The 14,435-nt window shown below is 53.9% G+C and overlaps 6 protein-coding genes across 6 annotated transcripts; 3 read left to right on the top strand and 3 right to left on the bottom strand.

The window, feature by feature from the left end:
• Positions 1 to 1,834, top strand: M409DRAFT_19859 (uncharacterized protein; the record flags this gene model as incomplete). Its single annotated transcript, XM_033805124.1, has 3 exons — positions 1 to 655; positions 708 to 1,006; positions 1,055 to 1,834. 3 exons carry the CDS (start codon positions 1 to 3, stop codon positions 1,832 to 1,834), a joined length of 1,734 nt encoding a protein of 577 aa, XP_033671145.1.
• A 130-nt stretch (positions 1,835 to 1,964) lies between these two features.
• Positions 1,965 to 2,717, bottom strand: M409DRAFT_19858 (uncharacterized protein; the record flags this gene model as incomplete). Its single annotated transcript, XM_033805123.1, has 3 exons — positions 1,965 to 2,186; positions 2,248 to 2,562; positions 2,622 to 2,717. 3 exons carry the CDS (start codon positions 2,715 to 2,717, stop codon positions 1,965 to 1,967), a joined length of 633 nt encoding a protein of 210 aa, XP_033671144.1.
• Positions 2,718 to 3,945: 1,228 nt separating this feature from the next.
• M409DRAFT_19857 (uncharacterized protein) lies at positions 3,946 to 4,516 on the bottom strand (the record flags this gene model as incomplete). The annotated part of the gene is made up of 2 exons (XM_033805122.1): positions 3,946 to 4,148; positions 4,225 to 4,516. The coding sequence occupies 2 exons, from the start codon at positions 4,514 to 4,516 to the stop codon at positions 3,946 to 3,948; spliced, it is 495 nt and encodes a 164-aa protein (XP_033671143.1).
• A 273-nt stretch (positions 4,517 to 4,789) lies between these two features.
• On the top strand, positions 4,790 to 7,179 carry M409DRAFT_19856 (uncharacterized protein; the record flags this gene model as incomplete). Its single annotated transcript, XM_033805121.1, has 2 exons — positions 4,790 to 5,752; positions 5,803 to 7,179. 2 exons carry the CDS (start codon positions 4,790 to 4,792, stop codon positions 7,177 to 7,179), a joined length of 2,340 nt encoding a protein of 779 aa, XP_033671142.1.
• A 380-nt stretch (positions 7,180 to 7,559) lies between these two features.
• Positions 7,560 to 10,988, bottom strand: M409DRAFT_64579 (uncharacterized protein; the record flags this gene model as incomplete). Its single annotated transcript, XM_033816140.1, has 2 exons — positions 7,560 to 9,345; positions 9,715 to 10,988. 2 exons carry the CDS (start codon positions 10,986 to 10,988, stop codon positions 7,560 to 7,562), a joined length of 3,060 nt encoding a protein of 1,019 aa, XP_033671141.1.
• A 1,025-nt stretch (positions 10,989 to 12,013) lies between these two features.
• On the top strand, positions 12,014 to 14,281 carry M409DRAFT_19854 (uncharacterized protein; the record flags this gene model as incomplete). The annotated part of the gene is made up of 4 exons (XM_033805120.1): positions 12,014 to 12,050; positions 12,101 to 12,323; positions 12,394 to 12,776; positions 12,825 to 14,281. 4 exons carry the CDS (start codon positions 12,014 to 12,016, stop codon positions 14,279 to 14,281), a joined length of 2,100 nt encoding a protein of 699 aa, XP_033671140.1.
• Between the last annotated feature and the right edge of the window lie 154 nt (positions 14,282 to 14,435).

The following is a 14,435-nucleotide window of genomic DNA, read 5'->3' as shown; positions in this document are numbered from 1 at the left end:
ATGAGGTCTTCTCTGTTATTGTCGCTGTCTGCGGCAATCGTAACAGTTGCAGGGCATTCTCCCACGGCAAAACTCAATGGCGTCACGTACAACGGTCTCTACAAAGACCAAGTCGAATTCTTCTGGGGCATTCAGTACGGCCAGGATACCGGAGGATCCAACCGATTCAAGCCTCCCAAACCCTTCGTACCTGAGCATGGCTGCACCGTCGAAGCAACACGTCCTAGAGCAGCATGTCCGCAGGAGAAAGGCACAAATTCCCTGCCACTTTACCTGGGCAACATCACGGAGATCTCTGAAGACTGCCTACTACTGAACGTGGCCAGACCTAACGGCACGACTGCATCCTCGAAGCTACCTGTCATGGTTTATATCCATGGCGGCAGTTTTGTTGCTGCGTCTAAAGACGAACCTGCTTCGCAACCGGGAGGACTCATCTTACAGTCTGTTGAGATTGGACGACCGATCCTGCATGTAGCACTCAACTATCGACTCGGTGTGTTTGGGTTCGCACAATCCGAAGCACTCAATAAGGAGGGATCAGAAAACGCAGGACTTCGAGACCAACGATTAGCTCTTGAATGGGTGCACAAGAATATTGCCGCTTTTGGCGGAGACCCTAGCAAGATCACTATTCACGGTCAATCGTCGGGCGGTGCGTATTCAAGAGGATTCGAAGGAAAGAATAGATTTGCTGACTGTGATAGGGTTGGCGATGGGAATGCAGACAGTAGCCTTCGGTGGCAGGAAACCTGCCCCTTTCAATCAAATCATAGCTCAGAGCCAAGTCCTCGAAGGAGGAATCACTGGCAACTTCACCCGCGATGCCATGAAGCGGGTTACGAATGTGACCAGCTGCAATACCACTGACGTGCAATCGCCCGCAACGATAAGGTGCTTGCGTGGGCTGTCCACCTCGGATCTCTTGAAAGCCCAGCTGGACACCTACACGTCTGGGCCACAAGCCAACATTGGAGACGAGTGGTTGCCTGTCGTCGACGGCGATGTACGTGACCAACCAACCCATATGATTGCAGTGCTGATTCATTCGCAGTTTCTTCCCGCGCCACCATCAGAACTCCTGGCAACAGGACAACACTACAATGTCACGACCATGATCGGCTGGTGCGAAGACGACGCTCAGATATTCCCTGATCCTCTACCTTCGAACGCCTCGGCCGTCAGGCAGTACTTCCGCCAGTATCTCCCCGGCTACACAGAGCAGAACCTCGACCACCTTCTCAACCTGTATCCCATTTCCGACTTTCACAGCAGTTACTTCCCCAACGGCACCATTCAGGTCACAGCTCAAGGCTATCGGACAGGTCGCATCCTCCGAGACATTGCCCTGACATGCCAACCCTTCTACTTCGGCGAAGCACTCGCAAAGTCAGGGAATGATGTCTATTACTACGTGACGAACCAAACGATCTTGACTCCAATCCTGAATCACTATGGTATCTACGGATACGGGAAAGTGCATACGTCTGACTTCGCGTACATGTTCGGAAATCTCAGCCATTACGACATCTACGACTTGCCCTTCCATCCCGAGCCGGCCGATTATGCTTTGAAGGATCGGGCGAGTCGATCTTGGGCTTCGTATGCGGCTCTGGGATATCCGTCTGTTGGTGGTAAGGGGACGTTGGAGGGTTGGAAGAAGGGCGATAACAAGGATGCGAACTATGGCGTGTATGTGATGGGCGGGCCGAACGAGGGCTACTCTGGGAAGGGAGGGAAGAAGGCTACGGTAGAAGCCATGAAGTTGCAGAAGCTGCAGGACAGGTGTTCGTTTCTGAATCGACCGGACTCCATCAAGCAGGATGGCTACTGACGCGAAGGATCAATACGTCTCTAGCAGCAGCACAGCCCCAAGAAGGAGCTTTGAACGACGTTTGTTCGTGTTCGAAATGTGCTACGTCCCTAATCGGCTCTCGTCGAGTATCGTCCACCCTTCGGTCCCCTCACTTGTACAGATTGTACGCAACATCATCGAGCACGATGACATTCAGAGCCTCGCCCGTTGTGGACTCGATCTGGACAATCTCGACCCGCTGGATCGCCGAGAACGACTTATCGAAAGTGGCGATTTTAGGGTCGACGAGCACATCGACGATATTTGGGTTGAAAGAGAATTGAGCAGATGCAACTGGATTGGCATCGTGCAACTTCCGGTAGCCACGGACCTGATCCACCGTATATTAGTATCAGAGTCAAACAGTTGTCGATAGAGGTTCATCGACGTACGTTGATGGTGCACTGCTGTGCCACACCCTCAGCACCTGCGAGCGTATTCACTGCGCAGCCGAAGTAGAAGTACTTCAAGTCGAAGTACTTCGTATCGGTGCCATTCGTACTGAAGCCGGGGTTGATGTCCGTTTTCGATAGCGCCTGTATGCCACTGACGATGTTGTTGGACGTGGTGTGAGGCCTGATGCCCGTGAGCTGAGCTTCGCCATCAACGCCGACTTGGTTGACGTCGAAGTCGGTGTACGTCAGGCCTTCGTACGTGTCCAGGTTGTTGAGAGCTGGGAGCGCTGGGAAAACGAAAATGTCATCATACTAGGCAAAGGAGAGAGCTTGTCAGTCAGGCGGCCTAATGGGGGAAGAGGAGGCTGTACATTTGCGTCGATGACCTCGAATTTGGGCTTTGGTGGAGTGGTGGCAGAGACCAGACAGGCAAGGACCGACGTGGTCAGCAGGCTTTTGATGAACATGTTTGTTGCCGCGTCGAAATGCATGAAATCTGGGCTCTTCTCTGGTCCGAAGCAACCGTACTGAAAGTACTTATGTTGCAATGAGCACATTTACAAGCTCCCAGTGAATCGGTTCCGATGTCCGAAAGGGGCTGAGATCCAAATAACCACGATGACGCTCTGATCTCAGCACGAACCGCCATATCGTCAGTGGCAGTTTGGAGTCTGGCGGATGTTCGCTCAATTTGCACGTGTCGAGCCGTTTGAGGTCTACAGCTGTTCTTGGGCCTTCACCAATGACTCTGCGCGATCTTCAGGACTAGAATCGATTCGATGTCCTTGAAGACGCCTCTCACTTGACGGCATCATTGGCCAAGGAAAAGTTATCTAGCGCAAGCCAGCAGAGAATGTGAGGTGTTGCCAATACTTACTCTGCAGCCTGTTTTGGGCCAGACCAGGCCCTATGTTACATTGGCATCAAGTTATCTGATATGGCTGGTCAAGTTGGGCACGGACTGAATGTGCACCGAGGCGTTGGACTCCTTGCGTAGGGCTTGGTGAGCTCTCGATGGCGACTTAATTTGGAGTAGCGGTGACCGACGGAGAACATCGGGGCAACGGATTGAAGGTCCGGTACAAACAGACTTTCCTTTGTGACGAATTCTAGTTAGATAGGGTCCCTCATCATGTGGAGTCGCTCAACCGCAAAGTACGGTGCATGTTAATGGATGAGCGACCTTGGTACGAGTGTCAAGTAGCTGAATCCGTGTGTAATTACAAGTGTGGCGTGTGGAAACTGTTAATTCGACTATTCGTTCAAAGTCTGATCTGGGGTCCTAATCAGGTAATAGCGAGCACTGCGTAGCGCAACGAAGTGTTATTGTGCTTTGGATCGATTGCAGAGCTCCTGAAAGAGGTGTTCGGAGAGGTTGTGCATCCAGAGACAGCGCATGCCACTGCCATTAATATCAACACGCTAGCTCAGAGCTAGTTGGCCTGTGCGTGTACGCATCCAGAGGGTTTGCTGAGCAAAGCTCGAACTCCGCTACAGTGACTTTTGGGCTGCTGTCTGGTTCCAACGTCTTTTGCATCCTCGGCATTGATGCGAGAAGACCTGAGGGGGCTGAATCGAGTGACATCTCGAACACGCTGAGAGGCCTCGAGGTTAGGCGAGAATTCGTCCGGAGTCGTGCTAACGATGCTTGTCCGCGTGATTGATCTTTCTCGCCGCCGAAATTCGCTCGTTGCTTCATAGACCATCTTCTTCGGCACCAGCTGCTACATCAATAACATCGTCCAAACTGAACAAGAGCGCATCGTCCGCTAGAGCAGGTTGCAAGAACTTGTCGTCCTCCCATAGCTTGGCATCGTCCACCGCGGGTTTCTCCTTCCCAGCCTTGACTTCAGAACGAATGTAGTTCACCAGCTTGATGGCTCCATAGAAGTCCAATTCTATTCAAGTTAGTACCTTGCAACTAGGGAAAGCTCTGCGAGCAAGCAAGGCCACGATTTGAGAGAGTCAACATACTGTGTTGACGTTGCACGTCCAGAAAGTCGAAGTCGTGAGACTCGGTGCAATGGTCCAGCATGGCTTTAGCACTTGGGAACGTTGTTGCGCAAAACAGGCATTGGATGTTCAACGTCTCGGTGTCGTCTTCCAGATCCTCCCATCCCGGCGAATCAGGTCGGATATCCAATGGCTCGCCATTGTCGCTGAACTCGCTGCCATCTTCAGAGTCGGAATGATCAGACTCGGGCGGAGGACCCTTGACCTCGCCGTTGCTGTTCCTCACGCGCCAACCATGTGGGAGTTCCGGCATGCCGAGCAGTGGACGGGACCTTGGTGGATTTGGTAACGAAAATCTGGAGAAATCTTGACGTGAAGTTGCAGCAAAGGATTGATAGGCCAAGATAAGCTTTTGCGGCTCACGTTGCCGGCCCGTTCGAATGTGGGCGGCCGACCAATCCTGGCCCACGATTACCTCAGAGGGAAAGCACGCAACTTGCTCAAGTGACGTTCTCTCACCTCTGCGCATGACCACTTCCCCCCTTCTACACCGCTCGCGCAGGGAGGAGAGGGGATTATACCTGCCATGGCGCCAGATAGGGGTGCTCCGTCGTTCGAGGCGTCACGCGAGGACGACGCCATGCTCGATGGCGAGGATGGACTCGAGCACGAGACCAGCCGAAGCATTGCACAGGAACCAGTTGGCCAGGAGCCGGACGCAACATTTTTGGCGAAGAAGAGCGAGGAATCCCAATTTACATTAAGAGCACTGCTCATGGGGACTGTCATCGGGATCTTGATCGCTTTTTCCAACACATATTTCGGCCTACAGACGGGATGGATCTCAGGCATGGCCATGCCCAGTGCGCTTATTGGATTCGCATACTTCAAAGGCCTTCGCTCGTTTGCGCACCACATGGGAGGTCCAATGAAGAGATGGGGACTTGGAGAAGGGTTTAGTGAGGTTGAGAACGTCCTGGTTCAGACAGTGGCAGGATCAGTCGGGACAATGCCCTTGGGATGCGGCTTCGTGGGTGTAATACCCGCGCTCGAGTTTCTGCTCAAGCCGTCAGAGACCCCAGAGAGCAACTCTACAGATCCACAGATCGTCTCCGTCTTGGCCGAAGGACGGAAGCATGGAAGCATTCATCTGCCTCTTGAGAAGTTGATCCTCTGGGCTCTGGGGTTGTGTTTCTTCGGGGTCGTCTTTGCAGTGCCATTGCGAAAGGAGGTCATCATACGCGAGAAGCTAAAGTTTCCCTCAGGGACGGCAACAGCGCTTATGATCGGCGTCCTGCACGGTGGCACCAAGACTGGTGCCGAAGGTAACATTGAGCAGCACGCGGCTCGACAGCGAAAACAACCTAACACGGGAAACGACGAAGAAAGTCGAGGTCTGTTGTCAGATGCGTCTCCCGCTGCAGGACAAACTGAATGGCCTGAAGAGGAGCCTCTCACAAGACGAGATAGTAGTAGTGAGGAAGCCAAGAAGGATTGGAGGAAGCAGATCCGTCTGCTCACAATCTCTTTCGGCATATCAGGAGGATATGTATGTACAGGCAGTAAGCTTGACGTAGAATCAACGCTGATGTCGCATAGACCCTCGTATCGTACTTTTTGCCACAGCTCCATTCGATTCCCTTTCTTGGCCTCTATATGTCGAAGACGTGGGTCTGGAGTCTCAATCCCAGCCCAGCTTATGTCGGTCAAGGCATCATCATGGGTCCAGCAACCACCATCCACATGTTTCTGGGCGCGCTTCTGGGATGGGCGGTCCTCTCACCTATTGCGAAGAGTGAGGGCTGGGCTCCTGGACCTGTGTCGGATTGGAACACTGGATCCAAGGGCTGGATCGTGTGGGTCAGTCTGGCAATAATGTTGGCGGATGCCATTGTCAGCCTTGGCTGGTTGATCTTGCGGCCTACCATCTACTACACCCGCGAATACGGTCCAGACGTCGTCCATCAAATGAGGCAAAAGGGCCTCGGACGATATCTTAAAGACATTACTCGACCAGTCATGCGTGGCTATAGTCCTGTCAACCTGGACGAGCCCGAGCGCACAACCTCCCTCTCAAAGTCCAAATCGCATTCCATCGACGACCAACCCGAGTACGACGCACCCCCGGAACACCAGATCGGCCTGAAAACGACACTCGTCGGCTTCGTTCTCACCCTCGTCTTCTGCATCTTCGCCGTCCAATACTCCTTCGCCGGAATCATCAACCTCGGCCTGACAATCTTCGCCCTCCTCCTCGCCATGCTCCTCAGCATAATGGGCGTCCGCGCCCTGGGCGAAACAGACCTCAACCCCGTCTCGGGCATCTCCAAACTAACCCAACTCATCTTCGCCGCCGTCGTCCCCTCCCACAGCCCCAACGCCATCACCATCAACCTCATCGCCGGAGGGATCAGCGAAGCCGGCGCCCTCCAAGCCGGCGACCTCCTCCAAGACCTCAAATGCGGCCACCTCCTCGGCGCGAGCCCCAAAGCCCAATTCTGGGGCCAACTCATCGGCTCCGCCATCGGCGCCGTCGTCAGCGCCTGCGTCTACCGCCTCTACACCACCGTCTACAAAATCCCCGGCGGCCTCTTCCAGGTCCCCACGGGCTTCGTCTGGGTCTTCACGGCCCGCCTCGTCACCGGCCAAGGCCTTCCCCCTAAAACCGCAGAATTCGCCGCCGCGGCCGCCATCCTCTGGGCGCTGCTCACCGCGCTGAGGATCTACGGGAATAGCAGGAAGGCGAGCTGGACGCCGTATATTCCGGGTGGAATTGCGGTCGCGGTGGGGATGTATAATACGCCGAGTTTTACGTTGGCGCGGACGGTGGGCGGGGTGATGGCGTGGTGGTGGATTCGGTGGAAGAGGAGGGAGGAGACGCCGATGATTGTTTTGGCGAGCGGGTTGATTCTGGGGGAGGGGTTGTTGAGTATTGTGAATTTGGGGTTGGCGAGTGCGCAGGTGCCGCATTTGTGATGAGAATGAGAATTAGGATGCAGGATGTTTTGATGATGAAGGGATGGGGTGGAGGAAAAGCATATGACACGAATGAATGGATGATCAAGTTTTACACTTCTGTTGAATTTGCTCGTCGCAGAGAAGAAGACGTCTTCTCCCATAAGAGCTATGTCATGGTTCTCAGCTATGCTACAAAGTCATCGCTCTCCTTGCTTGAGCGATGCTGTTCTCGTATGTACACGCAGTAAAGTACGCGTTCAGATATGCATCCAAGACTGCCTCCTGCGAAGAACGCCCATAATGAGCCGGCTATGCTGTGACTGCCGACTGTGAACCTCCCAAAAACGCCTTTCGCTATGCCATTTGTAGACGCATCATCATTTCATGCAGTTGTGTTTTTACTCGTGGAGAAAGCTGCAGCTGTCACCCTTCTGACACCTGCCCTCCTGCCAGTATCGACAGACTCTGGTCTTGTAGTTGGGATTGCCAGAGGCTCTGATCCTGGCGACCTCCGGATCGTTTGGTGCCGGGTTGTTTTGTCCGTAGCTCATCATGGGAGCGGCATTCGGCGCACCGTAATTGCTCTGCTGGTTGTTGCCAGCGTTGAGTGAAGCCAAGATGGCACCCAGATCGAGGCCTGCTGGAGGCGGTGGCGGTGGTGGGACGGCTGCTGGCTGTGGGGCCATGTACGGCTGTCCGAATGCTGGTACTTGTGGCGGAGGTGGAGTAGCCTGAGCTGGTGCAGCCTGCTGCAAAGAGGCCAGGATGGACATGACGTCCGGGTTCATCGAATGGGCAGCAGGCTGTTGCTGCTGATTCTGCTGCTGCTGCTTCTTCATGAACGCGGTGAGGTCGAATCCACTTGGCATGTTGTTTGACTGATTTCTCTTTGCTTGGGCACGTGCACTGTACTTCTCTTCGGGAGCGCCAAAGTACCGCAAAGGCTGACCAGGTTCGCCGTTGTAGGGATCAGCGGGCTCGCGTGGGTTGGGAGGAATCTGGCTCGAATTTGTATAGATGACGATGAGGTTGTTGTTCTCATATTCGTCACGCACAGCTCGTTCTTTGGAGTCAGGCTGCTGCTCCCCGCCACCGTATGGGGCGTAATTACGCTTGCGCTCCTCCTCGTCCACGACGCTGAAGTCGACCAGCGAAGGTGTGGTGAACTCCTTGAGGTCCTCGACCTCTTCAAGCACATCGTCCTCATCGTCGATTTCCATCATATGTGCGTGTTGCTTCAGCACACGACCCTCACCGCCAACATCGGCCATATCACGCATTTGACTGGAGTCGTGGCCAATCTCTTCCTGCGGGTCGTGGGTGAAGTAGCGTATCTGCACAAGCTCATCGCCAGGCTTGAAGGTGACGTGTAGCTTGCGACGCTTCTCCTTGCGGAGTCGCTTCTCGCGCTCCTCTGGCGTCTCTGGCGGCACCTCCTTTTGAGGCTTCGCAGCAGGCTTCTCCTCCTTGGGCTTTGCCAGGTTGGCCATGGTTTCTGCAAACGAGAATGCTGGCTTCGGTGCAGAGGTCTGTTTTGCAGGTTTCACAGTAGATCCAGCAGCCTTGTCTGCATTTGAAGTGCCTGGCTTCTTCGACGCTGATTGTAGGCTTGAGAAGAAACCCGATGATTTGGGTACTACCGTCTTGCGGGGGGCAGCTGCAGTCGTGGTCGGTTTGGCGGTATCGCTGCTCGAGACCGGCTTCTTCACAGCACCGTTCACCTTTGGTACTGCGTTGATACCGTTCGTCTTAGTGCCTGCGGCGGCTACCTTCTTCGTTGCTGTTCCATCTGTAGCCGATGTAGTGGCGGCACGCTTCACTCCCGCAACGGCTTCTGGAGCAGTACGCTTCGCCGGAATGGCAGTCGTCTTGTCGTCAATTGTTCCAGTAGCGGCCTTCTCGTCCGGCTTCTTCTCAGGCTTGCTAGCTGCTTCCTTGTCGGCGATATCTGCGTTAGCCATGATCTTCTTCACGTAGAACTGAGTCTTGGCGTCGCCTTTCCTGGTGCAGCGGGGCAAGACTTTGACCAGGTGCACCCTCTCGATCTTGTCGTTTGTGAGCGTGGTGCAGAGGCTCATCGTTTCCAGCATGGCACGTGGTAGGCCGCCGTTGATATCCTCCGCTTTGAGTCGGTCGAGGAGGAATTGGTAGCAGACGAATATTAGAGGAAGATTCTCTGCAAGTCTAGGCACGATTCTGTCAGTACGGAAATACAAGTGCTGATGCTAGGAATACAAAAAAGTTCAAGGGTTCGTCGTGTCCCACTGGCGGGGGCAAGACATCAAATGGTTCTATATCCGAAAGGTTCACAAGCTGCATCGTGGTTGTGATTGCAACCAGTGCGTAGACAGAACACCTCAAAAGCTCTATGCCACGAGCCTTGTCGTTTTCACAGAGTTTACCTCTGACATTACACATTCTTTGTGCAATGCGATTGCTCGCTGGCTCGCCCGCCCGCCCGCCGCCGCCGCCGCCGATATGAACCCTCTATGTAAATGGCGCACCAGAATTCCACATGTCACGATCGATAGAAAAAGAAAGGGTTGTACTCACAGTTCGAGAAGACCACGGTGGCCATGCTTGAGCGCAGCCTTGAATGCTGACTCCATCATGTCGCGTTGATCCTTGACTCTGCTTTGAAGCATGGGGAGTTGCCCAGTCTGCTTCTTCTCCTCCGCATCTGTCACATCTTGGACATCCTTCTTCCATCGGTCTCTGATGTTTCTCACGATCTCCCAGAAGTCGACCAGACCTTTGCGAATCGACTCTGAGGAGAGGGTCTTGCGCTTACTGCGCCAAAGAGCTTTGATAGTGTCGTATTCAACTCCTTGCTTGGGGTTGTCCGGGCGTTTTGCCGGCAAAGGCGAGTCTTCGTCGTCGTCTTCGTCGGTATAATCGGAGTCGTCATCGGAAGAGAGTTCTTCAGAACTGGACGTCTCTTGCTCGTGCTTGATTCCCCCAGTGCTTGAAGCCGAAGCACTTGCAGATTTGATGTCGCTCAGTAAGGTTGGGTAGGCCTTCGTCTTCTTGCTCGACTTCTTTCCGATCTTGGCGAGAGCTGTCGCGTTGTTGGCTGCGAGCGCTCTCAGCTCACTGCGAGACTTTCGAGGGACGTACGATGGGACTACATTTCTTGTAATACCCCATTCGAGTGGTTCCTTGCCGACATTGACGTAATTGCCCATGCGCTCGGTGTTGGTGGCACGAGCAAGAGCGTCGAAGTTGATGATGCTGAACATGCCTGAGTCGTCGCCTTTGGGGACAGCATCGCTGAGTATCTTCTGTCTGACGGGGCGTGCTTGCAGTGGCGTCGAATTGGGCCTAAGGGATGAATTCTGACCAAAGGCATTGTTCGGAAAAGCAGGGTTGCCGTAGGGACTGCCAGTATATGCAGGTTGCGTGTTACGCTCCAGAGCCTGAGGCGTGACGGTGTTGGTGAAGTTCTGGCCGCTGCCGGGTCGAGAGAAGAGCGACTGATCATACTGTGACTGTCCGTACGGCTGAAAGCTCTGCTGTTGCTGTTGGCTGTAGTTCTGATATTGATTCTGGTTGAACGAGACCGGACTTTGATTCAGAGTACGTCCGTATGGCGATGCCTGGCCGTTGTAGCCTGCATTGGACGACGGGGCCGACAAGTGGTTTGCATTCTGCTGCCAGGTATTGTTGACTGCAGGAAGCTGGCCACGTGACTGGGATCCATAGTCGCTGGCGTTTACGCCCCAGCCAGCCTCGTTGAAATTGGAATCAGAGCCAGCCTGAAAGAGGTTCAGATTGTCATATGCATTGAACTGCTGATTATCCGCAAACAAATTATTGTTATGATCCATTGCGGGCGAGGGTGTGTGGCAGCGTGGTGTCTGCCGGATTGGGACAGGAAAGTGGTCCGTGCGCTGACTGTGCAGCACGAATCTCCGGCGTCAGCTGCGGAGTGCTCGGCAGGTTGGAAAGTCTAAGGATTTGATGACGCTCCAGCTGTTGGCGGGTCTCGCTGCGGGAGACACCAGACCCCAGTGCGCTGAAACGCAGGCTTGACGGGCGTCTCGGCGAGCGAGCGGTAGGTGTTTGCTGAAGGACTGGCTGGTGGAATTGGCGAGTGTGGCCGAGTGTTGAAGGTGCTGGCGTGCACGAGATGGAGGCCCGATTCAGCCAGGCGAGCCCATCCCTGGCCGGATGTATGTCTCCTCTCACTCCCTCGCACTGCTGTCAGATGCGCGCGGCGCACGACTTAAGGTGTCGCTGCTCGCTCAACAAATGTAGTGAAGAGTACAGAGAATACGCTGCCGCAGTGAAGCACAGCCGACGCGGAACAGCAGCAGTAGCAGCAGCAGACGTGCTTGGTATGCAGTCAGAGAGACGCTGTCGCCTGCGCGAGGTGACCGTCGCAATTTGCCCACCCTTTGCCACCGACACGTACACCACGAAGACGCCGTCACTGCCCTGTCAATCGCTCATCACAGACGTATTTAAGGAAAGGGGAGTGGTTCAAGCAGCGGGCGGATGGTGGTGATGAGGGTGCGGGTTAGAGGGGGTGTTGTTGTTGTGTGTGTGGGTGACTGGAGGAAGAAAGCGCAAAGAAGAAGGCGGGCAAGTGGTTTGCGGCGCAGGCCATCGGAGCGGCTCTACCCGTCCTCCGACTCCACACGCAACCGGACTTGGGCAGGAGCAGCTCATTTCATGTGATGGCTGCTGCTGCCAGAGCCAGCTGTTCAAAGTGTAAAGAAATCGCACATTTCCAGGCTCCAACCAATTCAAGACCACCTTGCCTCAAGACCCGCCTCTTAAAAATTCTACACGACTACTCGAAATCCATGCGCTGAAACCGGGCGAGGCTGGGACGCAGCCAAAGCACACCATGTCCACCTACCAGTCCCTTCGAGATCGCCAGATAGGTTCGTACAAATATACTGCCCTGCGCATGCAGACAACTGACAGTCCGCAGTGTCGATCGAGCGCATCCTCAATCTCAACCACGTTCCGCAAGAAAGCTCCGATCTCACAGAGAACACGTCCTCAAGCGGCTTGATCCCCAAGTCCACTCCGATCCTCAATTCAGACGGAGAGCCCATCTGGAAGGTTCTCGTCTTCGACAACTTGGGAAGAGATGTCATAAGCAGCGTACTGCGCGTCAACGACTTGAGGAGTTGGGGGATAACGATACATCTGTACGTACTGCCTGTTGGCGCAGTAGCATGGTATGCTGAGACGAGAGCTGCACTAACAGCCATGCTCTAGAAATATCAATGGCCAGAGACATCCTATCCCAGATGTGCCTGTATTGTACCTCCTTGAGCCTACTGCAGCGAACCTCGAGCGCATCACCAAGGACCTCCAGAATGGTCTATATTCACCCGCATACATCAACTTCCTATCGTCAATACCACGGCCCTTGTTGGAAGACTTTGCCTCCCAGACAGCGCAAGCCGGCACATCAGAAAGCATCAGCCAAGTCTTCGATCAGTACCTCAACTTCATCGTCAGCGAACCGAACCTGTTTAGCCTGGGAATGGGAAAAGAGACGTATTGGTCGATGAACAGTGCTCAGACCAGCGACGAGGACATCGATGCCAATGTGGACAGGATTGTTAGCGGTCTTTTCAGCGTGGCAGTCACAATGGGTATGCAGGACCTCGAGATTGAGCAACACCAAGCTAATGTGTTCACAGGCACGATTCCCATCATTCGATGTCCAAAGGCTGGAGCTGCTGAGATGATTGCAGCCAAGCTGGACCGCAAACTACGAGATCATATTCTCAATTCGAAAGACAACCTCTTCTCCGGCAACCGACCCTCGACATCACAAGGCGCGCCCTCATCATCACGGCCAGTCCTGATCATCGTGGATCGAAATGTTGACTTGGTGCCCATGCTGTCTCATTCCTGGACCTATCAATCTTTGATACATGATGTGCTTAGCATGCATCTCAACCGCATCACCGTTGAAATTCCAGTGGACGAGAACGACCCTGCCAAGGAAACTGTCAAGCGGTCTTACGACTTGAATGCGAATGATTTTTTCTGGAACAAGAATGCTGGAATCCCGTTCCCTCAGGTTGCTGAAGACATCGACGCAGAATTGACACGATACAAAGACGATGCGGCTGATGTGACGAAGAAGTCCGGGGTGAACTCGATCGAGGATTTACAGAACGAGACGAGTGCTTCTGCCCAGCATCTCAAAGCCGCAATCACGCTTCTCCCAGAGCTTCGAGAGCGAAAGTCCCTGCTTGATATGCACATGAACATTGCAACTGCACTTCTCAAGGGTATCAAGGATCGGCAGCTTGACAATTTCTTCCAGCTGGAAGAGGACATCAAGAAGCAAACCAAGGCACAGATGCTGGAACTGATTAACAGCACAGATAAGGGTAACAATGCCCAAGACAAGCTGCGCATCTTCATCATCTGGTTCTTGAGCACAGAGACTGAACTCAAACGATCTGATATGGAATCGTTTGAAGAAGCACTGAAGAAGACTCCCGTCGACACAACACCGCTCACTTACATTCGACGAGTACGAGAAATCACGCGAATGACGATGATTTCGTCCGCGCCCACCCAGCAGACACAGCAGTCGTCTGCGTCCAACGACCTTTTTCGAGGATTCAGCTCCATCTCGTCACGACTGACGGATCGATTCAAAGATGCCGGTTTGGGAGCTAACTTTGACAACCTCATCTCAGGAGTCAAGAACTTCTTGCCCGCGAACAAGGACCTCACGCTTACGAAGATCACGGAAAGTCTGATGGACCCTCAAAATGCATCTACGAGCGCATTGCAGAAGACAGAGGGCTTCCTTTACTTCGATCCTCGATCTGCCAACGCCCGCGGAACGATGCCTCCCAGCGCCAAGGATGCACGCTCAGGCACGCAGGAGAAGCGAGGCATCGACCCGTCCTTTGGCCAGCGAAGGCAAGGCTTTAGTGAAGCTATTGTCTTTACCGTCGGAGGTGGTAGCATGGACGAGTATGGCAATCTGCAAGACTGGGCAAAGCGGACGAGCACTTCCAGTGGAGCAGCTAGCGCCGTCAGCAGAAAGAGGGTTGTCTACGGCAGCACGGAGCTGGTCAACGCTGAGACCTTCTTGCAAGAACTTAGGAAACTTGGAACAGAGAGTGCATAGATAGTACTAGATATCAGGAAGTATCGTTGGTACTCAGGCACTCGAATGATAACGAGTCTAAGAAAATGCACTCAAATACCGTTGCCACGATCTCGAATCTTGAATCTTGATCGACTTACGGACTGACGTCCGAACGGACCGCTTCTTGGCATGG

This window comes from Zasmidium cellare (assembly GCF_010093935.1).
Source record: "Zasmidium cellare ATCC 36951 unplaced genomic scaffold M409scaffold_8, whole genome shotgun sequence".
NCBI classification, from domain to species: domain Eukaryota; kingdom Fungi; phylum Ascomycota; class Dothideomycetes; order Mycosphaerellales; family Mycosphaerellaceae; genus Zasmidium; species Zasmidium cellare.
This window is presented reverse-complemented; position numbering and strand designations above follow the sequence as displayed.